General features: G+C 29.1%; 1 protein-coding gene across 4 annotated transcripts in view; it reads left to right on the forward strand.

The window, feature by feature from the left end:
• LOC127279526 (trithorax group protein osa) overlaps positions 1 to 25,182 on the forward strand; it is a 31,958-nt gene extending 6,776 nt beyond the window's left edge. The window contains exons 5-20 of one of the 4 annotated variants that reach the window (XM_051301925.1): positions 7,541 to 7,673; positions 8,493 to 8,591; positions 8,713 to 9,035; positions 9,205 to 9,586; positions 13,606 to 13,731; positions 14,073 to 14,254; positions 14,461 to 14,502; positions 15,735 to 15,932; positions 17,342 to 17,561; positions 17,683 to 17,859; positions 18,207 to 18,366; positions 19,019 to 19,292; positions 19,376 to 19,541; positions 19,670 to 19,974; positions 21,185 to 21,424; positions 21,545 to 25,182. In XM_051301925.1, the coding sequence (XP_051157882.1) occupies positions 7,541 to 7,673; positions 8,493 to 8,591; positions 8,713 to 9,035; positions 9,205 to 9,586; positions 13,606 to 13,731; positions 14,073 to 14,254; positions 14,461 to 14,502; positions 15,735 to 15,932; positions 17,342 to 17,561; positions 17,683 to 17,859; positions 18,207 to 18,366; positions 19,019 to 19,292; positions 19,376 to 19,541; positions 19,670 to 19,974; positions 21,185 to 21,424; positions 21,545 to 23,524 (5,007 nt within the window). In that variant the 3' untranslated portion in view covers positions 23,525 to 25,182. The remainder of the gene's footprint in view (positions 1 to 7,540; positions 7,674 to 8,492; positions 8,592 to 8,712; positions 9,036 to 9,204; positions 9,587 to 13,605; positions 13,732 to 14,072; positions 14,255 to 14,460; positions 14,503 to 15,734; positions 15,933 to 17,341; positions 17,562 to 17,682; positions 17,860 to 18,206; positions 18,367 to 19,018; positions 19,293 to 19,375; positions 19,542 to 19,669; positions 19,975 to 21,184; positions 21,425 to 21,544) is intronic. The other 3 variants (XM_051301927.1, XM_051301928.1, XM_051301926.1) reach the window with 3 other exon arrangements.
• The last annotated feature ends 152 nt before the right edge of the window (positions 25,183 to 25,334 follow it).

The following is a 25,334-nucleotide window of genomic DNA, read 5'->3' on the forward strand; positions in this document are numbered from 1 at the left end:
TGCTCGTTGTGACTATAGTGATAGAGAAAGAGAGAGAGAGAAAATCTAGCAGAATTTCCAGTTTTTCAACGCTTCAGATTTCCGATCGATTCTCTAGTTTCTGTAACTTTTTTTTTCTCTCTCTCTCCCTAATATATATATATATATATATATATTATACTTATGTATATACATTTCTATAACAATTTTCTGAAAATTTTTTCTCATTTCTTTTTTCCCCTCTCTTTTTCCAATTAACACGGAACACTTAACTTTTTCGTATTTTTCCAAGTTGCCGAGGGGACGGGATTAATAGAGGGAAATTGTCGGAGAATTAAAGGTGTGAATTTTAAAGGGGAATTTATGTATATATATGAAAAGGTGGAAATTTTCGAATTTAAATATTTATGTTTTTGGAGAATAAGAAAAGGAATATTTTGATGTGAATGAAAAGTTGAGAACAATTTCTAATTTTCCGAATATATAAACTATATACTTTCATGTTATCGAGTTTTGTTGTATTGAATATTTAAACTTCATCTTTGCGTTGAGATTTATATTTACTGTTAAATCGATCGTTTCTCTAGTTTTAGTTTATATAGCAAAAAAAAAAAAAAAAGTAGAATATCTTAGCTTTTTTACGGAATTTAATTTTTTTCTCTCTGTGTTTTCTGTATGGTTATCGATTAAATGTTAAAATAAAAAAAAACTATAAAATAATTAGATGAGTTATGAGAGAAAAATTGTAGAACTGTGAATTAAAATTGAAATAACAGAACAGTTATGAATTTATATATAAAATTCTACGCGATATATAAAATTAAAAATTAATTTCACAATATGGAAATAAATAATTCTAGTTGAAGTAAAAGAGATAATTGTGAAAAATTTAATTAATATTCAATGAAATATTTAATATTTGATTAGAACATTTTTAAATAGATGAAGTTGAGGATTTTCGAATAGTCTCCTGTTATCGATTTTTGTATCCTGGCGAACGTTTAAGCCTCTGCTGCGCGTTTATTATTATAGTCGAAAGTTTTAGATATTAAATTATAATTTCGCCTCTTTAATTTTTTAAATATTTTTTATCCCTATGAAACTTTTACTATTTTCTAAAAAATTTTTAGTTATAAAAATTCCATTTCAAAATATGGTTATTTGTAAAATAATGTAACATTCAATCTAAATATGGAAATTTCTTTTAGTAATTTTTTTTAACGAAACATAAAATTTCTTTTTAAACTTATGAAATGCATTTTAATATTACAATTTTTCAAATACTCATGAAAAAGATTAATTTTTCTATATTGACAAATGTTTAAGCTTCCTTAAACATCTATTAGTATACCTGTTTGAAAATTCTACAACGTGCTTAAACTTTTTTTTCTTTTTTTTTATCATCTTTGAAAAAGTTTTAATATTCCTCAAAGTGAAAACTGTATTCTTTTTTTTTATTAAATAATAAAGTGCATTAATAGATTCTTTTTATAAGTTCACATTATGATTACTGAATTAAAATATGTATTTCACGTTATTTATACACATTTGAAACGAGAACAAAACTCAATTATTACTTAATTTGGAATACATTTGTTATTCACGAAATTTTATATTAAGATGTAGGTCACTTTGGTTTTTTAATTTTATTGTAAATTTTTTCAAGTAAAAAACTAAAGATAGAAAAGTTCATGACACAGAATTTCAGTAAAAATCAATTAATTTTCATATCAATTAAATTACACTGTATTTAATTAACCAATACGTTATTTATATAAATTGTATACGTAAATTATAAATTGTTAATTGGTACCTAAGACTCAGTTGTCCGAGACTAATGAATGAATATTTATATTAGGTATATGCTAATAATTTATTATTAATTTTTATTACTGTATTTTATACAAACATTTTTATATTTTTTTTCCTTCACAGAAAAAACTGTGTTTAATTGAAATAATTGATTACTTGAAAAATCAAATAAATGGCATTTGTTTAAAATACAAATATTTATATGATAATAGTCAAGTAATCGATTATTTGAAATGAATATATTTTTTTTCAATGTTAATTTCGGCTGAAAATTTTAAGTCCAAATCAATAATTTATGTCTCATTTTTGAAAGCTTCGTTTACCTCTGCATTCATATTTATTTTTTTTTGTTATTAATATTTTTTTACGAGAATTAATTTTTATTTTGATGGCAAGAATAATATTCAAAGTTTGAAATCAAGCTCGGATTTAATGAATAAATATTTCAAATTCTTTCGTATTTTCTATCGTGAATTCATTTAATAAGTCTAAATTTCTTTAATTAATAGACACTCGGTGAATAATTGAAAAATATTTTTGAAAGTAAATTCCACAATTATTCGTTTAATGAAAAATATGATTTATGTTTTATTCTGCATCTAAATGTTGTTTTATTATTTTATTTTACTTATCTGGATATTGTCTAATAATTATTTATCTTGCGTTAAAAATTCAAAAACAAAATATTGTATCGATCCGACGGAATAATGTTTTTGCGCCTCTAAACGTTAGACTTTTTTTCCGTCTATTCAAATTCAGTTACATGTTTGTTTGACTAATGAAATACTTTTTTTCTGATGATGATGGTGGTGGGGTTGGGGATTATTTTTTTCCCTCTATTTCTCTCTCTCTCTCTCTCTCTCTCTCTCTCTCTCTCTCTCTCTCTCTCTCTCTCTCTTGCTATGAAAAATATAAGCAGCAAGGTTGGGAATCAATGTTTCACCTAGGGCACAAATATTCATGTAGCCAGCGCTGTATTTTGTGCATGAGCGAAGCAGTTGCGCGCGATTCTTTTCAATTGAGAGTGGGGAGAAAGTTGACGGCTTTTCCCCACTCCTTGACCTTTCGTTCGCTCCTTCGGCTATATTCGGTTTGGCACATTTTGCTGTGGATATGCTGCCATGCTGTCAAGCTGTGTTGGTCGGTTATATACTTTCTGAATATGCTTTCAAAACGTGTATCATGTTGATAAATGCAATATTCCATTTCCCAACAGTGACTTCTGTTCACTCACAATCGAGCTTTTCAAACATACATATATATACGTATAATAGAGAATGGGATTTGCAATGTAACATCTATCTCTCACTTATTTTCTGTCAGGAATAATTAAACGAATAATTTAAAGCTACTTATAACTTTCTCGAGCACGAAAATAATTCAATATAGGTTCTTGGCTGTGTGAAAATTACATTTTCGCCTCGTTACTTGATTAGAAATTTTCATTGGTAACAGGAAAGCCAACATGGTATATTCGAGAATTCGACAAATCAATACTTGAGATCAAATGGAATATATTGTTGAAAGAGATATTTATTTAAATAATTGTTACTATACTTTTTAAATACAAAATTTGTCAAAAATTCAGTTCCCTCTTTGCATTGTTTTCAATTTTTTTTTTTTTTTTTAATAATATAAAGTATAAAAATTAATGTGTCAGTAAACTATTTTTGTCGGGTAATTTTTTTTTTCTATTGTTTCATGAGAAAAATTGTATTTTGCTGTTGCGAGAATTTTATTTCAAGCGGAAAATTACGTCGGTTCGAGTTTTTCCTCCAACTCGTTCTGTCCTTTGCCTTCTCTACTATATAAACGTGATATTCTGTTTGGGATCTCTTGGCTGTCCACGTGACAACGTGACACTTTTCAAGAGGTTTTACGACTCGTGTGAAACAGTCACGTGATCAGCCGCGAAGGCGCCACTGTTTGTACTGTAGATAAATTTTGCCACTCATGCAATCCTATAATTTACTTCGCAGGAGTTATTTGTCTGTTTTGTTAGAGAGCAACTTGAAAAACAGGAGCTTTTTCAATTTGACTTTACTGACGGGAATTTTCTATATACAACAAACCATATTGTTTACCATTAAGTTTTTTGTTACACGCCCATACATATATAATAGTGAAAATTATTTCACATTATTTGTTTTTTATTCATCAGAGACTATCTTTGATTGCATCTGTCAAATATCACTGATATACAGTAAGTTTGATTTTTGCTATAGAGATTTATCTGATTTATTGATCTCATCTTTTGCAGTTGTCAAAATTGTTAAAAAAAAAAATTGTGAAAATTGGTTTTACTTTAGAGTATACGATAATGGTGAAAATATCAGGGATTTAATTTTTATTGATTTATATTGCAGTCAGTCACTTCCTTGAGTTTCGAATATTATATTTGCTTGACTAGTCATTTAATCACAAGTAAAATACAAAGAAACGCTCACGTATTAATGTAGAAATATTAAATCGACAAAATGTAGATAAACGTCATAAAGATTAATGGAAGTAGTGAAAAAAATTTCAAAAAAAAAAGTAAGAACTTGAGATCAGGGTAGCCAACTTTGCGCATGCGTTGTTTCTAAGCTATCATTGGCTGCCGATGGCGGTATATTTAAAAATACAAATGCGTTTTTATTTACATTTATTTTGATAAGAAACCTATTTTAATAAATGAAAATTAAATACACATTATTTTTAGATTAGTAAATTATTTATCTAATAGGTTAAATATATTTTTATTACTTAGGGGTTGTGTTATCTATTAAGAAATGTCAAAATCTTGTGTTTTTATTATTAAATCACGCGCGCTTTTAAGAGCCAATGAAATTGCGTAGTCAGTGCATGCGCAGTTGCGTTAGAATGGGAAATTGAGGACAGTGTTCAAGAGGCGAAGGGCACACTACACAACGATTCGAATACATCTCAACTGTGAGTTTTGAATGTACGCGGTTGGAATTCTGGATTTACTTCGTAACACGGATATCGAGCCGAGGATCAACGGAAATGTCCGAACGCTTGCCGCGCCACGAAAGAACGCCCTCCGTGAGCCTGTGCTAGACGCGAAATACCGAAATCCAAAAGCCCCAAGTCCGTGAAAAACAGACTTCGATCTTCAAGCTAAGCTTGATTTCCAAGTAATCTTCTATTCACAATAGGGAAAAATTACCGTTTTGATAAGTGACGCATTAAATTCTCAAAGTGCTCGACGTGTCTGTCGCGGCCTCGTTTGTGCAACATGCCATAGGATCCAAAGTGAAACAGCAAAGTGAACCAAAGTGACTCTGCTTTGCGCACAAGTGGGATTCGAGTTAGACTAGCGTCGAAATCGACGATGAAAAATATTGTGAAAGAACATTGAATTTTCTCATGTAACTAATAATTTAAGGACATTCTTGTTAGTTTAATTAATGAAATTTTCTCAACATTCTGTTTGGCCAGATTGCCGGAAAAATGTTTTTGAAAGTGCGTGATCGTGGCCGATGGGCGTAGTGTACTGTAGTGTTTTTTTTTCCAATGTGTATATAACCGCGACGACACGTATGAAGTGTGTGGGCTAACATACACACATATACAAACACACATAACCATGAGCATTGAGCGCGTGTAAAATCGTACATGACGCGTGTTGTGTTATTATTCTCGTGGTCGGGATGCATCGAATAAACTTATGGGATCACATTCTACCTAGGATAGGATATTCCTCCCAACAACCACCGGACCATATCAGTTGAGTTCTAGTACGTATCTCCACTGTGTTCGCTCCTTTATGTTTCACGTCAATATTATACTGTATTTTACTAGTCACGTCATCTTCTCTAAATTCCTCGATGAAATTTTGATGTTTTTTTTAGATATTAGTTGGTATATTCTAGCTAATAAAAATTGAATATTTCCTAAATTCCTACTGGCTGACGTATGCTTGTCAAAAATGTATATATAATGGTTCTCCTTGGAAGGATATTATTTTCTTGTTTTTTTTTTACATGGCGTTTATAGGTTAAGAGGGGGAGAAAAATTCTTTCTCTATAAAAAAAAAATGCTACCTTAGTTAATTTTCATTTTTTAATTTTGTATTTTTGTTCACTATAATGCAAATAGTGTGCTTTATTTGAAAATATATTATTTCACCTTTAAAAAAACAAATTTAAAGAAAATCCTTACATTGAAAATACATTTTAATGAAGAAATGCATTATAAAAGAATTTTCATTTTCCGTAAAATATTATTTTAACAAGAATGATGAGACTCCAAAAATGAGTACTGTAAGTACCTAAAAACGTTACAAAACGAAGAAACTATTACTATATTATTATTAGAAAATAGAGTTATTAAAATATGTTTAGTTCTAAATTACTTAAATTAAACGATATTATGAGAGTAAAATGTTTATTATTTTTTAAAATAAATTATTGTACTTTTCTCATAAACTCAATTAAGTATATACGTATATCAGTGCTTTAATAGTTTGTGCGAAAAATAATTATTTCCCACGAATTAAAATTTATCTTGAGAAAATTCACAAATAATGATCACAAAAGGAAAAAAATTTTGTGATCAAACAATGTTAATTATTATTAATAAATAAAAATTATATTCTTAAATCTAAATAAATTTTTGTTAAATGAATGTATTTTTAATTTAATTCAAATACAATTCTTCAACAAAAATTAATTATAAAAAAAATACAATATTTTAAGGATTTTAATAATTGTAGGCTATTTTGTAATATTGTGCAACTAGAAACTATCTCCAATGGTTCTAAATTCGAAAATTTAAACTAATAGATAACATGTGATGAAAGAAAAAGAAAGTATATTTACTTTTTTTTATTAATTTAATTGTAAATTAAAATACAATATCATTAAATTTAAATCTTAATTGAATATTTTAATAAACAATGAAATGTCTTTAATTTGTAAATTATTATTTAAGTTTAAAAAAAAAATTCATTTTCGCTTTAAAAACTATTTCTTTTGTTCATAATTTTCTGTGAGTTAAAGTGCTGTGGCTATCAAATAACTGCTATATTCACCGACTACAATTTTGCAGCTATTGCAGTTTATCAACTGGAATAAAATTTTGTACTTGTTGCATTTGAAACACGTTATTTTTATTCATTTATATTTGTTTTTAAAGTGTTAATAAAAAAAAAAAAAATTTCAATCAGAAATAGTTTTACTTTATTTATTATTTTTTTTTTAAATTAGATGATAAATAATTTAAATGAAAATCAGTTGATGAAAAATACATTTTTTTAAAATTTAGTTTCTTTAATTAAAATGACGATATTTAATTTCCAACGTAGTTTTTTTTTAATCTGATACATGTATCATGGTTTAAAAAAAATATATATTTTTAATGAAAGTAAATTTTTCTTTCTTTTAAAACATATATATCTAAATTTTAAAAATTTAGTTAAATATATTGTATGTGTTTAGATTAGCTATTAACTAGTTAATGTAGGTCGTGAGATTTATTGATATCACACCAAAAAAAGAAAAATAAACAAGGTATTTGTAATCATTTATGACACACGTCGATAATAATTACATAATTTATGTTTTTAAATAGATTTCACACGTGGAGGGACAATCAACCAATTTAATTTACCTTTTTTTAATGTGTACTAAACAAATATTTTGAAATCAGTTTTAATTTACATTTATATAATTTTATACATTTTTTTTTTTTTTGTTGAATTAATTGAAAAATTGTAATTTATAATTATCTCTTATTTTAATTTCAGGAATTATCTGGCCAAAATAGTAACGATAGTTCGAATGGACCTGCTGGTCCAGGAACACCAAATTCCCAGGGGATGAGGCCTACCCCTTCGCCTACAGGGTCCACAGGTTCTCGCTCGATGTCCCCTGCTGTTGGTAAGTGTAAAATAATATTATTTTTTATATTTTTATATTTCAAAATTTTTAACATTTAAATTACTTATTTTTAAAGTTACGTTTATTATGGAGAAATTAAAAAAAAACGAAAAAAAGTACAAGAATTTTGTTAAATATTGATACTTTATTGATAGCTTGGTAAAATTATCATTTCTAATTGAGTACCTTGATGCAATAACCAGGCATAGTGCATTTAATTTCAATAGGCTATATTTCTGGTTTCTTGTATCAAGGTGCACAGTTGGAAATTGCCAAGAGTAAACCAATATTGGTCCAATATTCAGCCAATAGTCTACTACTTTCGTTTGCAAATGATTTTACAATATGAGTCTTGACGAATTATTGGCTTCCAATATTGGTCCAATGTTTAGCCAATGGTAAATTTCTCATTGGGTGCTCAATTGTTTACAGAATGTATGAAAAATTGTAAATTTTTGTTAAAATAGTTCAAAATTCTGAGAATTAAATTAAAATTTCCACTTTATTTTTTATTTCGAATTAGTAACAAATAAGTACACCAAATTTTATTTCATTTTTCCGTCATTGAAATATTAGTTAGAATAGAATTTTTTTATATCTTTAGATAATTTTGATTTTTGATATAAATGGTAAATTTTCAATTACGTAATATTGAATTTTAACGATAAATACTTTGCAATGTTTTAACAAAAAGCTTTTTATTAACCCTTTGTGGAAAGGAATTTATCGAAACTTTGAAATTTGAGCTTTTAGTTTTCAACTGTTTAATCAAATTAATTATTTTTAAAATATCGATACTTATTTTAAATTTATTTGCAGCAGGTCAGCAAAACGTTCAGATGCCTCCACGACCGTCAAGCAGTCAGTCAGAAGGAAGTGGACCAGCACGAATGAGTCACTCCCCCATGGCTACTCAAGGTAGAAAATTATCCAAAATTTAATTAATAATATATATATTTTTTTAATGAAATTCACACTATTTATTTGTAGAAAAAATATTTCAGGATTAATTTTGAATTTTTTTTTTTCTTTTAATTAGGAGGATATCAACAACCTCTTGGACCTTCACCGCACATGCACAGTTACAAAATGAATAGTAGCGGTCCTGGTGTGGTTCAACCAGGACCAGTACCAACTGGGCTTGGCGGTATTAATCCAATGAGTAGTGGAATGGGATATGCAGCAGGTGGGGCTGCTGCGAATCAACCTGGTGGTTATCCTGGACAGGGTAGTTATCCTCCTCCACGGCCACATATGCAGTTTCCTCAGGGTTATCCGCCGCCAACAAATTCACAACCGCCGCCGAACAACCAATACCAATCAGCCAGATCAAACAATATGGTGCAATACCCTCCTTATCCGGTAAATTTCATTCATGCTTTTATACTTATATAGATTGTTCACCGTTCCTGAATTTATAAACTTTCATTGCAATTCTAAACTTTAAAAAAAGATTAAAGTTTTAAAAAAGATGAATAATTTGTATAAGCAAGTATTTTTAGTTGACAATAAATATTTTTTTATTTTGTAGCATAAAATGGGCTTCAATAGTGTATCACCTGGCATGCCACCGAGTCCTGGACCACCTCAAGTATATGGTACTGGCGCAGCTGGAACTATGGTACCTCCAGGTACTCCGGGAATCGGAGGCATTGGCAACATGGGCCCACCAACAAGTTCCATGGGACCACCACCACCATCTCCAAATCATGTGAGCAATCAGCCGCCACCGCCACAACATCCACATCCACCAGCAGCAACACCGCCTCTTAATCATGAGGGAAGTCCAATGCCACCACCAAGTACTACTCCAAATTCACATCCAACCCCTGCGCCCACACCTACCAGCCATAGTTCTGCCGATCTCTCTGCGGAAACGTCGAATGACAGTGGAATTACCACCACTGCCTCAGGTAAATTTCTAATTTAAAAAAAAAAAAACAAAACAAATTATTTCGAACACGCGGAAAAAGAGGAATTGCTTACAGATGCTAATTGATGTTTGCTGTTGAATCTATCAAAATTAGTAACCACAGCCAAATTATTTTGCTATGATCCCACAGCAAAATTATTCGCGGTCCCTATTATTAGCAAACGGAATTTTATGTGTTAGCTAACAGTTCGCTGCCACAGCAAACTTCTATGTGTGAATTGCATGAATACGAAAATTGATATCGAATTTTATAAAGAAATAATATTTATTACTAAAACAAATTGTCCTAATATAGAATTGTTTTTATATTAGGCGAAATTTTTCTTTAACAGATTTTTTATATAGTCGAATTCTCCTTTAGGGGTCTTTCATAAATTACGTCACACATTTTTTACCTTTTTTTTACCCCCCCCCCTTCTCCTTAAAGTGTGACGTAATTTATAGACGATCCCTTAACACAACTTCTATTCAGTTGAATATAAACAAATTTTGAATTTAAACGAATTTTTTTTAGCAGATTAGAACTTTCCTTTGTTATGAATTTCCATTTGAAAAGTTATCAAATATCCGAATTCTCATTTGACGAAACAAAAAATCGTCACTAACATTTTAGTGTCAATTATTAAAATTGATTTATCACAATTTACGTATCAATTTTTGATTAGTTAATTTTTAAATTCAGGGAATTTTTGTTTTTTTCTATTTACAAATAACTGTTTTTATGGTGTACAAAAATTTGAACCATTCAAAGAAAATAAAATGAGCCAAAAGTTTTGAACGTTCATATATGAACGAAATTTTTTTTGCAACATCTTTATGTACGAATTTTATTACAAAATATTGTTTAAAATATCTAAAAAGATGTTATTAATTTAATAATTGTTTAATTTACTGTTTTATTTTACATGGTCATCATAATTTTTAATAATTTATAAATTGAAAAAAATATTTCATTCATATGAACGTTCAAAACTTTCTGCTCATAAAATAACTTTGTAATTTATTAAATGAACCGCTGGATTATAGAAGAGCGCTTGTATAAACAAGTGTTCCCCTCCTCTTTATGGCAAAATAGTTTTTTTTTTTTTTGGTTTTTAGTAAGGTAAGGGGAATTCTGTACGTTGGTCAAGCTTACAGAGCAAAGGGTAAACATTTTGGAGCGAAATTAATTTTTATACCTTTCTAATATATCTCAGTAATTTAAATTTTATCATGAAAAATTTCTACTTTCCAACAGAAGGATATAGAATCTTAAATTTATTAAAAAAATTTTATTTACAAAATATGAAATAGTCAAAAATATTATTATTATTATATTATTATTTAAAATTTCTTTTATTTTTTTTTATTTAATCTTTTACGTTCGAGGATTATTATTAAAGAGAGGTGAAAATAAACGATAACATTCGGACAAATAGTTTTAATTAGTTTACTGCAACTTTTTGAAATGAAAATGATTTGTCATTTTAATTTAAAAGTTTTAAAGTAGCTTTATTACTTACTTCAGATTTTTTTTTTTATTAAAATCAGAACTTAAATTTTGATTTTTCTTGTTATTTATTATTGTGTGTGACTCATTTCAAGAAATTTACACTCTAATAAACTTTAATAAACATTAATTTTCATAAATAAAATGTATTTACTAACTAAATGGATAATTAATTATATTGAGTATTGATTATATTCACACAATAATTAAATAATGATAAATGAATTACAATAATGTATTCATTATGTTAATTCATTTGAGTAAAACACTTTTCATTGAAACACTAAATATCTTTTTGGTATTTTCGTGAAAAATTTAATTTTTTCGTTAGAAAATTTTCATTGGTTTGACAGAAATTTTTTTAGATAATTAAAATATTCTCTGAATGAAAATTTAAGTTCATTGTTTGCGAGAAACGTTTTTGATATAATTTTTCTTAATTGACATTTAATCCTTTGTCGCATATTGGAAATTCTGATCCCTTCTTTAATTTTTTAGGTACTTTGTGTCTGTTTTGTTTTTAAAAAATTATTGTCGGCATTTTTTTTTTTTTTTTTTTTTTTAAATTTCAAATCAATTAATTTCCAATTCTAAGTTCTGATTTTGAGTCATTAAATTGTTTCCGTTTAAAAAAAAAAGTTTTTAACTACAACAAATACAAAATCTTCTTGTTTATAAAAAATATTTGCTAAACTTTTTATTTATTGAAAATTAAATAAAAAAATAACTTATAGAGATGATTTGTAACTGCTTTTTTTGTATTTATTGAGATTTTTCGTTTTCGAAATCTTCTTTATTTTTTTTATATCGTAGAAACTTTGTCATTTATGATAATTTTCATTATATATATTTTATTTTTTTATTAAAGTAAATGTTTACAATTCTCGGAAAATTGGAGTTATGGAAATTTAAAGTAACTTGTGTAACTCAATTTTAAGTTTTAAATTAGCAAAAAAAAAAAAAAGAAAAAAAAAGTCAATGAAACGAAGTTATATTAAAGTTACTAGTATTTTCCTGTAAGAGAATTATGAGTAAAATTAATCCACTAACTTTGATTAAGAAAAAAAACATTTTTTTTTTATTATATTTTAAGAACGTGTAAATAAATCGTTAAAGAAATAATAAACGCTTATTTTTATCAAAAATAAAACAGTTCGAATTATAAAAAATTAGTCCCTTTTCTTGTAATAGTGATTTTTTTTTAAATAGAAAATTTCTAAATTTATTTGCAGTATATTATATCGTAGTAAATTGAATCTTGAAGGTAAAGTTTGTTGTCAAACAAGCAATAGAAAATTCAGGTTTGCCTTTTATACCTTTTCCGAATAAAGGAAGACTTAGATTATGTTAAGAAAAGTTTAATTAAAATTCGTAGTACCTTTATTGTCAAAGAATGACAATTTACAATAAATATTAATTTGATAATAATAAAATATGTATAATAATATTTAATGTTAAGTTTAATTAAAATTGAAAATATACCTTTTCCATATGTTCGCTTTTTTTCTTTTTTTGTAAAATCATTGAGTTAACAAAAAAATACTGGGATATCATTGAATAATTTATTAACTGACATATTTTTAAAGGATTAATAAAATGGAAGTTATCAAAAATAAATGGTTTTATAAAGGGCATCTAATATTTAAAAAAAAAAAAAAGATTCTAAGTCGGTCAGGCAGTGACATCAATTGACAATCACTTGAATCAACAAACCCGAGGTAGACATTTTATTCTCTTTTAGCTCACTGTCGCTTGATTTCAATCATTTCGATTTTGAATAGTGCTTGAAACTTTATAATCAAATCTCCCTAAAAATAATTATTGTACGGTTTATGATTTTTTTATAATTCACAATTATTAATAATTGGTTAAATAATTGATTTAATAAGTGACGTTTTATCATGGTTTATGTACCGAAAGGTATAGGTAGAAGGAAAAAAAACATCTCTGAATCAAATTTTTCTTTTAGAGGTAGTAAATTATTTATTATTTTTATATATATTCTATTATATATATTTATATATTCTTTTCACAATAAATTAAGATTTTTTTTATTATGTGTAAGTAATTTTTATTGTTATAAATAATAAACTTTTTAGATTATATTCCTTTCTATATTAATTATTGAAATAAAAGGAATTTCAAATTTTGAAACACAATTTGTTTCTAATTTCTAAATTAAATTTTTTGAATAAGACTTATATAACAACTTTTTAGTAAAGAATCATGAATAGTAAATTCTTTTTTTTTGTCAATGTGTTTAATATATTTATTTCTGTGTAATTTTTGTGTTTTTAAATTATATATTTCAGGGAAATTTAAATAATAAGTTTAAATAATACATTTTTTTATGTATGGTTTTATTAATTGGTTAAAGTGATAATTTTATATGCGTGATTATTGGATTCGATAATTGCTCATTGATTTACAGTATTTGTTTATTAAATTATATTTAAATGAACTTCAAGTTCTTGTTTTCTATTATTTAGAGGAGAATTTTTTGCTTACAGGTACCACCTCTATTAATGTTACGTCAACTTCAAGTGGAACAGTAACATCTGTGATAACGACGGGTCCCGATGGCACTTCCCTGGACGAAGGTTCTCAGCAATCTACGTTATCGAATGCATCGGCTGGTCAGTATTTAATGATTAATTATTATTTATTTTCTTAATTACATAAGTTGAAGTGAGATTTTCAAAATCTTGATGTTTTTTAATCTATAAAATTAGTAATTGTCAGTAACTTTTAATTCGATTTTTGGATATTTTTATTTTGGGATTAGATTTAAATTGATCGTTTTTAAACACTCTTGTATTAGAAAATTCAGAAGAAGTAAAAAATTTTTCATGATTTTCACGTGTTTTTTTTTTAAAGAATTGAAGGGACAGTGGAAAGAAAAATTTAGTCCAACTCTATATTTTTAATTCTTTTTATATAAACATTTTTTTTTAAAAATGTGCTTTTACATAAATAGCATCTGGAGAAGATCCAGCTTTTACACCAAAGGTTCGAAAAGACTTACTGGGAGCTTATCACAGTCATTCAACAACACCACAAAGCACAGTTCCATCTCCTGGTGCTGCTAGCATCAATTCAATACATGAGGAATATCCAGACATGAGTAGTCCAGGCTGGCCGCGCACACCTGCAAGTCCTGTATGTTAATTTTCATTTTATTTTTTTATTATATATATTATTATATTTCACAAATTTGACTTTTTATTTGTGCATGTCATACTTTAAAAAAAAGACTTGTGTGTTCTCAAAGTACAGATATTTGTTTTAATCAGTAACTTGATGTGTAATTATTAAAATATTTTCCTTTTTTTTTCATTACAATAAAATATTTTTGTACTTTACAGGTATTTAACAGCCATGTGCCTCAAGACCCATACAGATCTAAGGTTATAATTTTTTTATATATTATCACAGTATTGCTATTTTTTCGTTCTAAATAATTCTGCTTTTTTAACATTTTAATTTAATATGGTTTCTATCATAAACTTGATTAATCTATAACAACATTTGTAAATTTAATATGAGGACATTCTCTGGCTGATATTTAAAAAAAATCGATTTTCTTTAAATTTTTGAAAAATATTCCCTTATGTAAATACTGAAAATGTTGTAAAAAGGTTAAAATCTCTTTGGGGGCCATTCATTAATTACGTAAGGATGATTTTGGATAATTTTGACCCTCTCCCCTATCTCCATGTCAGGACAAAATCTTAATGTAATTAAAAAAATTAATTACAACAATACAAATGGAAAATACTTGGCAAAATCTTACGTAATAACTGCTTCTACCCACCCCCCAACATAAGACCATGTAGAGATTATATAAACCCCCCCTAAGGACCCTTACATAATTAATGAATGACTCCTTGTAATTCTAGAAAATAAAAAATATAGGTTCAAAATTTTTAAACCCAAATAACTCAATTTTTTATATTGCAAAAGATTTGTCAAATTTTGACCACAGTTAATGAATATTATTTTGAAGAAACCATTTTTCAAAATTTGTAGAAAATCGATTTATTCAAAAATAGTACCCGCACAATGTTCTCAATTGAGAGATTAATATTAAAATAAAAGAAAATTAAAGTTGTATGAGAAATTTGTGTTTTTGTTGATTTTTTTTTCTAAAGAAAAAAGAACAATTTTTACATTTATTCAATCAAATAGCTATTCACATTATAATTATAATTGCCTTAATTATTTTGTATTCGAATTTTCTAAAATAATTTACTTGTTTCCATTTTTTTGGTTTACAAAATTTTGCATGGATTTAAGATTAATTCAAAAATTGAATGTCCCGATCAAATATCTCGTCCGACGCTCGGACGAATCGCTCTATTACCAGTCAAGTAGCAGTGACAGCCTGTGAGCGGCTCACTGCTACCCGACTACGATTAGAGCGTGCGTCCGAGCGTCAGTCGAGATATTTGATCGGGACACTCAATTGCTTTAGGAAAGGTGCTTTTTCTGAAATTGAAAATTCATTGAGACACAATTTTGAATTTGAAATTCCACGAAAGGTCTCTTTTTGTGATTATTATTTATTTATTTATTTTTTTTTTTGAGGCAGAAAAAAGAAAGAAAGAGGATGAACTCTAACTGTTAATGGATTTTTCAGAAACCTGATAGTTTAGCAAAACTGTACGAAATGGATGACTCGATAGAAAGAAGATCTTGGTTGGATAAATTGGTCACATTTATGGAAGAAAAACGAACACCAATCACCAGTTGTCCCACGATCTCCAAGAACCCCCTCGATTTGTTTCGATTATACCTCTACGTGAAGGAAAGGGGGGGCTTCATGGAGGTATGCAAGGTGCAGTGTAGTTCCATCTAGCCCTCGGTGTCTTATCGTTTTTTTATTTGTATATGTATTTGTTTTTTTACATCTTACTTCACGCATTTTTAGAGGTCCATCGTGAGCTTTTACCATTTTCATCTAAATTTTTGCTCCTTTTTTTTTGGTTATATCTAGTTTCGTGAAACCAGAATTTTCACTTTATGTAACTCGATTAATATATTCTTTATTTTTTCCAGTCAAATGAATATTTAGCTTTTTAAAATAGATGTCAATTATTAATTTTATTATTTATTTCAGCTTTGTAAACTTTTTTTTTAATTTCAAGCTTTGTATATATTGATTTCGTTTTCTTTTCAGATACATGTAAAAAATTTTTTTTTTTTTTAAAAAATAGAATCGAGATATTTTTAAATTTAATATTTCTAAATGTTTTCATAATTTTGTGATGTTTTTTTTTTTTTTTTTTTTTTTAAATAAATAGTTTTTATTTAGTTCTTAAATAGTCAATTTAAAGGAGAGTATTTTATTAATAGTTACAATTTTATTTCTAGTGAATGTTTAAGTTTCACAATCTAGGCTGTATTATAGGAAAAGAAAATGTTCACGATGCCTCTTGTTACACGCTGATCAGTGTTATTTATTTTGTGCACGGTTGTGCATGATTTTAGTATTTTGATGTCAATCAAAGTGTTTTTTTTTCCTTTTGTGATGTCCGTGTTTTTAAATTGCATAATCATCATTTCTCTAAGTAGTCGCTCGTCATATTTTTGGAAAGACATTGCTCTCTAGGAACCCTGGTGCTATATGGAATTATTCTAATTTTGAGAGGAGAGAAAAAAAAGAGTAATAATATCATTACAATACTGGTAATTTAGATGTACTTATTTCACATAAAAATTCCTCTATTTTTTTTTAATTGCATGCTTCGTAATAATTTTTATCATATTTTTTGTTTTTATTTTGTATTTCTTTTTCTTTGTTTTCGCACAATGATTTTTTCCGTAGTTTTGTAAAGTTTTTTTTTTTTACTGTTTATTTTATATATGTAGTTTTGGGTTTATCATCCTTTTTATTTTTGGGTAGTGTTGATTTTGTTTTTTAGTTTACTTAAGTGTTTCTGTTTTATGTATATTGTTTTAATTTTTCTTAAATTATTTTTTATTTATTTCATTAGTTTTTGGTATTTTTTTTTTTTTTTTTAATCATTTTTCCGATCATCTATAATTTATGACTTTGAATTCATTTCGACTTGGCCATATTTTTGTATACTTTAATTCAATATCCAAGCTTTTCTTTGTGTTTTGTGTGTGAAAAAAGTTTACATCTTTTCACAGTTTGTCTTTTTACGGAAACGAAAAAAAATTACCAACAAATAAATTTTTGGAATGAATTGTAGAATCGATGTTTGAATTTTTATTTCACAGGTGACAAAGAACAAAACATGGAAGGACATTGCTGGACTTCTTGGAATTGGTGCGAGTAGCAGTGCTGCATATACGTTGCGCAAACATTATACGAAGCATTTGTTGCCGTTTGAGTGTCACTTTGATCGAGGAGGTGTTGATCCACAACCGATTATTAATCAGGTGGAGGCGGGTTCGAAGAAAAAAGGATCCAAAGGTACAGCATCCGTACCCTCGCCAGGTAGGTCAACGCAGACTTCGAGGCTGAAAGTTTATCGATCAAGAATTTTCGGCAACAAGTCGAGGCGGATGACAATGTACAATTTTATTAAATGCACTTTTATTATTTTTTTCTCTAATAGGTTCATCAAATTCACAAGACTCGTTTCCTGCCGCCGGTTCGAGTAGCACGTCCATGGATGGTTATGGAAGTTATCAAGGTAGCTATCCGGGAGGCGCTCCAGGTGTACCTGGAGGAGATTACACACCGCCACCACCAAGACCTCCTAGCCAAAGTAGCGCACCTACACCTCATCAAGGTGAATAAACATTACTTCTTTATAATAGAATATTTTCTAATTTCTCTTGTTTTATATTTTTATTAATTTTATTAATATAAATTAAAATTAAACCTTTTGGCTACAGAACATTCTTACAATTTTGTTTGGAATAAATAAAAATTTTATTATTTTTATTCATCGATTTTTAAAACCAAAATTTTTAAATTATACAGAGTAAACATGAAAATTAGTTTCTAATTGATTTTTAAACTGAAATATAATTCCAATTTATTTTTAAAATAAACAAAGTTTTCTATTAAATACATTTTTAATTTTTAAATTAAAAAAAAAAATGTTAATTTTAATGATTGACTTTTATTTTTCAGGGATGCAACAAAGTAATTACCAAAATACTGGCTCCTTTCAAAATTATCCTCAAGAACAATATATTAGACCACAGGGTAGTGGAATGTCGCAGCAGGGAGAGTTCAATCAACCGTACACACCTCGCACGCATTATCCGCCTTACGTACCCGACTCTGAAAGGTTAGTTGGACTCTTTTTTTTTTTTCTTTCAATTTACTAATGACTAGTCCACAAATAGATTAGATTAGATTTCATGAAACTGTTTATCTGCAAATTACACTTTTAAGTTGGAAATAATGCCTTTAACAATTGCAGTAAACTTCTATTTATTGTTGAGTCAATTCAGTACAGTATTTTCAGGTTACTTATAAATATCTTAAATTTTTTTTTTTAAATACAAACATCACAGTTTATATTAAATTAATAGTTTCTTTTCGTATATAATTTAAATTTTTCTTTATCAATTTTGTTTTGACAATTTTTTATTTTTTAAAAGTTTTAAAAATTAAGAATTAAAATATTTAAAGTCTACAGAAAGTGAACTTTTAACTTGAATGATTTAAAATTGTTTTCTTTTGAACGTTAAACCCAAATTTCTAATTTTAGAATTTAATTATCATTCAATATGTTGTGAATATATCTCGATTTTCAATTAATTGGCTGAAATTTTTATATGTTTGAGAGAGAAACAAAACAACTGATGATGACTGTATATAATTTAATTGTAAAAGATTTTAAGAATTTAGTTGGATTAGTGAAATTAGATTTAGAATAAATATACATATCTCTTGAGTGAAATGATAATAACTTGAAGCATTACAAAAAACGAAAGGTTTGTTCCAAATAGGGGATACTCTGGGGGTAACATGCCGCCGAACAGTGCCGGAAGTCAAGACATGTACAATAGGTATGCTGGCAATCAGCAGCCGACTAGTTATTCAACTGGAACACCGCCCGGTGCTCGTAATAGCAATTATCCTTCGACGCCCCAGGGTCACCCGCCGAATGCACAACAGCCACCACCCTCGTGTCAACCATCTTCCTCGGCACAATCATCCGCATCTTCGACATTTTCCTGTCCTCAAGATTATTACAGACAAGAACAGGTGACTTATTTTTGTGCTAAAAAAATTATTAGTTTGTTTTAAAAAGAAATGAAAGATTATAAAATGATTTCTCATTTTTTCAGAGTGGATACGGAGCTCCAGGTGGAAGTCAAATTTATCCCTCGGCAACAGCAGCTAACAAAAATATGCCGCCACCTCCACCAGGTCCTCAGCAACCTAGGCGACATCCAGATTTTGCCAAAGACCAGCAGTATCCTCAGTATAATCAGCAACGGCCGGCCTATCCAGGTAAACTTTTTGATTTTTTTTTACTGTAAGACATTTTTTGAAAAATTAAATAATAAAGTTGTTTAATTGTGGTTTTAATTAATGAATTATTTACGGTTTATTAATCTCGCGTTATTTCGATGAAATAGGATGGCCAGGTGCGACGAATCAGTATAACAGTGGCAGTGCAGGAGCTAGAGTTCAGTATCCTAGTCAGCAACCTCAACCGCAGTCACAACAACCACAACCACCGCCGCCACAACCTCCGGTTGCTTCTGGTGCTCCTGCTCCATCTGGTGTTGCAGGAATTCCTAGCTCTCAACAATGGGTCGGCCAACAGTCAACTAGGCCCACGGCCCAACCAAGTATTCCTATCTCTCATCCACCGACACTTTGGGAACGTCATTATTCAAGTCAACCGTCAACTCTATATCCACCTCCTGGCTCTCATCAGGTAATAAATTTCAATATTTCATTAAGAAAATATTAGGGGTTGCAGTTGGTTTTCTTTTTTCACCTTAATCATCTTTTTTTCAAAACATTCATGATTTTTCTTTTAAGATGAAGTTTATGTGGGTGATTTTTTAATATTGTAAAGAGAATTTTTCTCTCCTTTTTTAAAGGGAGAGTACACCCAAATTTTCAACTACATTAAGAAATTATTATTTTAATGCACATGACTTTCTTAAAAATACATTATAATAGTAATATTTTTAAGAATTTGTAACCTAAAAACAATTTTTTTTCGAAACAAATGCATCAAAAATAGTAAAAATTGAAAATTTTACTCGGCAACTTTTTCTAAATATAAAAAAATATTTTCTAGAAAATTACGAATGGATTTCAAAATTATTCAATTTTTACGAAAAATTAAAAAGTGATCAAATTATTTTGGGACCTACTTTATTTAATGAAAAATTGAATTCTTTGCAAAAAATTACTTTAAAAATAATTTTGTTGAATTTTTAAAATAATTTCTTAAGGGGACGGATCGGTGAAATTTCAACTCATCGAAATTAATTTTGTTAAGGGGTGTCAATTTTTCTTTTCTTTTTTTTGCATTATTTGGAATCTAAAATTATTGTAAATTATCAAAATTAAAAAAAAAAATTTTTTACCATTTTAGAAATTTTATTTATTTTGAAAATATTAAAATTTTTAAAATCCATACGATTGATTGTTCAGAATCATGAAAATGCATATGAAAAAATTACCGATAAAAAATAATAAAAATTGTAGAAGTTGAAATTTTAAGGAATAATTGATAAAATTTAAACCAAATATAATTAGTTTGGTTTAGGGGTAACAATTTTTTAAAAAAATTCTTTTAGAACCTGAAATCATATTTCACTATGAAAAATGAAAAAAAGTAATTTTTATAACAATTTCACAATTTTTACAATGAAAAATAATAAAAATATTAACAGTAAGATAAATTGACAACCTTAAACAGTCTTAATTTCGAAAGGTTGAAATTTCAGCGGTCTCTCCTCTTAATATAGTTGAAAATTTGGATGTACCCTCCCCTAAAAATCTAAAGCTAAATTTTATCAATTTATAAAATGAAAAATATTTTACTTTTAATTATTAAAAGTAAAAAAAAAAAAATCTCAGTAAAAATGAAAAGAAAATCTAAATGAAATATTTAAATTTTGAAATTACAGAGTCAACTTGGCATAAATCCTATGCTGAATCAACAACCAGCACCTAAAAGAGAAATGACATTCCCACCTGACAGCGTTGAAGCAGTCACACCATTATTGTACAAACGACGAAAATTAACGCGCACAGACGTTGCGCCAGTTGAAGCCTGGCGAGTTATGATGGCGTTACGATCAGGACTTCTTGCTGAAAGTTGTTGGGCACTGGATGTTCTAAACATTCTTTTATTTGACGACTCTTCTGTAAGTATTAATTTTTCTAATTTATTTAATTGTTTAAAAAGAAATCTTACTTTACTTCTAATATTATTATTTATTTTACTATAATAATAATAATGACGTCCTTTCTTTCTTTTGTTTCAGGTGAGTTACTTTGGACTGACGCATCTACCTGGATTATTAGATGTTTTATTGGAGCATTTTTCACGTTCGCTCTCTGATATGTTCGAATCATCAACATCGGACGAGGAGCGATACTGGGGTCAAACTGTGGATGGACCAGAAGTTGATCTTGGTTCAGTGGTGCGGCCAATTGATCCAGAAGATCGTACAAAATTATTGTCATCGTCAAATTACACCTTCCTCTCGAGACGTGGTCGTCCAGTGAAAATGGTTCCAAGGGATGATGAGATATTTGTTTTGGACAGCCGTAGATCCTGGGATCATCAAGACTGTGAAGTAGAAACTGAGCCCTGGCAAGTAGAAAGTAACACCACCAAGTATATTGTCACTTGTTTTCAATCAGAAACTGGTAATGTACCTTTTGCGCGACATTTGCGAGACGAGAAACCTCCTCTCTTGCAAAAAGAAGTTGATAGTGTTGATTCAAAAGATGAAATAAAAATCTCTGAATCATCATCACCGCCTGAAAATTCCGAGTCACATAGAAAACCCGAGCAATTGTGTGGTGGTGGTGGTGATAAGCCAAAGGATATTGGCGAACGTAAACAAGAGAAGAAAAAGAAGACAAAATCAATTAGCGATGTTCTATCAAGGATTAAGAAGGAACCCGTTGAAATGAATGATCTCACGCGGGAACTTTTTGAAAAGAAAAATGACAGTTCAAGAAAAGAATGTGAAGTTGATTCAAAAGCAAATAATAATGTTGGTGAGCATTTTGTTGAATTGCCAAAAGATGATGAGGAATCACTTCCAAATCAAAATGGCCTCAGTGATTCGACAAGTACAATTGATTCGGAGAAACGGGAGATTAAAGTTGAACCTGATGAGGAAGGTGGTATATCGAGTGAAGAGAAAGAGGGACCAAGATTGAAAATAAAAGATCCAGCTGGAACATTAAAGAGAAGACGAATAAGTGACTATGAGGATGAGAGTTATTCACGTGATGAGGCGAGTCTTTATCTCGTCACTGAGACACAAAATAGTTTAGCCCAACGTTGTGTTTGTTTGTCAACGATTCTTAGGAATTTAACATTCATACCGGGCAATGAGAGTGAATTTGCCAAGAATGTCACATTTCTCAGTCTCCTTGGAAAACTTTTACTATTGCATCATGAACATCCAGTGAGAACATTAAAAACACGAAACTATGATCGTGAAGAGGACGCTGATTTTGCCGATTCGTGTAGTAGTCTTCAGGGTGAAGGTGAATGGTGGTGGAATTTTTTGCATCACATCAGGGAAAATGTATTGGTTATGTCGGCTAATATTGCTGGTCATTTGGATCTCAGTCAGCATCCAGAGGAGATATCGCGACCTGTTCTCGATGGATTATTACATTGGGCGGTGTGTCCAGCTGCACATGGACAGGATCCATTTCCAACGGTGAGCTTAAATTCATCACTCTCACCGCAGAGGCTTGCACTTGAGGCATTGTGTAAACTTTGCGTGACGGAAAGTAATGTTGATCTCGTTGTGGCAACACCGCCTTATTCACGATTGCAGAGACTCTGTTCAGTTCTCACGCGACTTCTATGTAGAAGTGAAGAACAATGTCTACGGGAATTTAGTGTGAATCTTTTGTATTTCCTATCGGCAGCTGACAGCGGTGTGGCACGAAGTATTGCACTGCAAACGCCATGTGTTGCATTGCTAGTGGCGTTTATTGAACAAGCAGAGAGCAGCGCACTTCAAGTGGCAAATCAACATGGATTACCAGCATTACGTGAAAATCCTGAATCAATGGGCACAAGTCTCGATATGTTGCGACGTGCTGCGGGAACATTATTAAATCTCGCGAGGCATCCTGATAATCGGACTTTACTTTTGCAACATGAATCGCGAATGTTGGCACTTGTTATGAGCCAAATTCTCGATCAACAAGTGGCGGCAATTGTCGCGCGAGTTCTGTTCCAATGCTCGAGGAGCAGTGTAACGTCGTAACTCGAAGAGCGGTGTGCATACCACCATTTATTTTCTTCGTAGATAAAAACTACTCGTTTTTTTTTCTTTTTGTCAAATTCGAGTTTTGAACATTTAAAACTGTGACGCGATTGTAGTTTTATATATAAACACAAGTATAAGATAAAAGAAAAAAAAAAAAAAAAATGCTAATTATCGGTGTTAGCGCAGTGTGGTTAGCGCCATTGGTATACCTTTCAATCGTGAATTGAAATAATATCGATAGTGTAATGTAAGATAATCAATAGTCGAGAAATATATGAATGGGAGATAGTTAAAAAATGAAAATGTGAGATAAACGGTACGAGAGAATATTTGCAGAATGTTAGAGTAATGATAAAGAAAGAGAGAGTAAGAATAAGATAAAAGGATAGGAAAATTAGAATGCGTAAAAAAATAGGAATGGTTGAAAAAAAAAATGGGGGAAAGGAACGAGTAATAGAGAGAGAAAAAAGATTACGTAAAAGTGGAAAGAATTTTAGGAGGAAATAAAAAAAGAGTGAATGTGTTTGAATGTGATTTGAAAGAGAGAACAAAAAAAAGTAAGAATAAATGAAAATTCCGAGAAAAAAAACAGCAGCTGCATAATAATATATAAAAGAAAAGCCACCAATAAAAAAAATGCAACTCGCATCGTGCGATGTGTTATATATCGTGGATTACGATTATATATATAAATATATAATAATATAATGCAAATTTTTATATTTGCATGTTTTTGTGCTGTAATTAGCGAGTAATTAAGGTATTTTGTAGATAACACACACTTCCATTGAATCTTATTCGGTTTGTGTCATCGAAATGTGCGATGACACCCCAAATATTGTGCGTGGATTAGACCCACAAGTCTCGACATTTAACAAAAACAAATAAAAAAAACAGGCAGGAACAAGAAACAACAAGAATTAAATTTTGAAATGATTGATATAACTTCTGAATAAATGAGAAATGGGGTGAGTAAAAGAAACCAGAAGGAATAAATAAGAATCAAGGGATGAATGAATGAATGTTGATAAAAAATAAAAGAAAGAAAGCAAGAGAATTGAATGAGAACAATTTTTTTAAAACAATAAAAATTGATACGTGTGATACGTACCATTTTGTTGCTCGGCCGGGTGGGGCTGTGGGGAGGGGGACGGAAATGTGGGTGTGAGTGAAAAATTTTGTTGGGGAAATTTTTTTTTTTTTTTTTGTGGTGTAACGGGGAATGGGGGACAGGGTCTACCAGACACTAGCTTAAGCGAACTAACGAGTAGTCATTCGCTTGCACTTTAGCAAAGAATGAAATTCTTCCGTTCTTTATACATATGCATATATTTTATTTTATTTAATATAAAAAAAAAGTGAAAGAAAGATTAAAAGGCGATTTTTAAAAAAAGAAAAAACCCGCTCGTGCGTTAAATACGAGAAAAAAGTGGAATAATTGCGATGATAATTGTTTTATAATAAAAAAAAAAGAGGAGCGTCTCGATGTGTAAAAAGTGTGGACTAATTAGAAATTCTTGGGCAAAAGTGTTCGAATATGAATACTAAATTCAAATAATAGTTGTGTGGGACTCCTTGATAAAAAATAATAATAAATTATCATCGATTGTACAAACGACGCTAATTTGTAAAAAAAAAAAAAGAAAAAAAAATAATGATTATGATTATAATGATGACGATGAATTATGATTATGATAATGATGATTGATGATGAGAAGGTGGAGGAAGAAGAAAAAAAAAGAAAATCTATCCCAAGAACGTACGGTTCTTTGATTTTCTTTTTAATTCTATTAGTAGAAAAAAAAGA

Source organism: Leptopilina boulardi, unplaced genomic scaffold, assembly GCF_019393585.1.
Source record: "Leptopilina boulardi isolate dan_hultmark-lab unplaced genomic scaffold, ZJU_Lbou_2.1 LbouV2_216, whole genome shotgun sequence".
Classification (NCBI taxonomy): Eukaryota; Metazoa; Arthropoda; class Insecta; order Hymenoptera; family Figitidae; genus Leptopilina; species Leptopilina boulardi.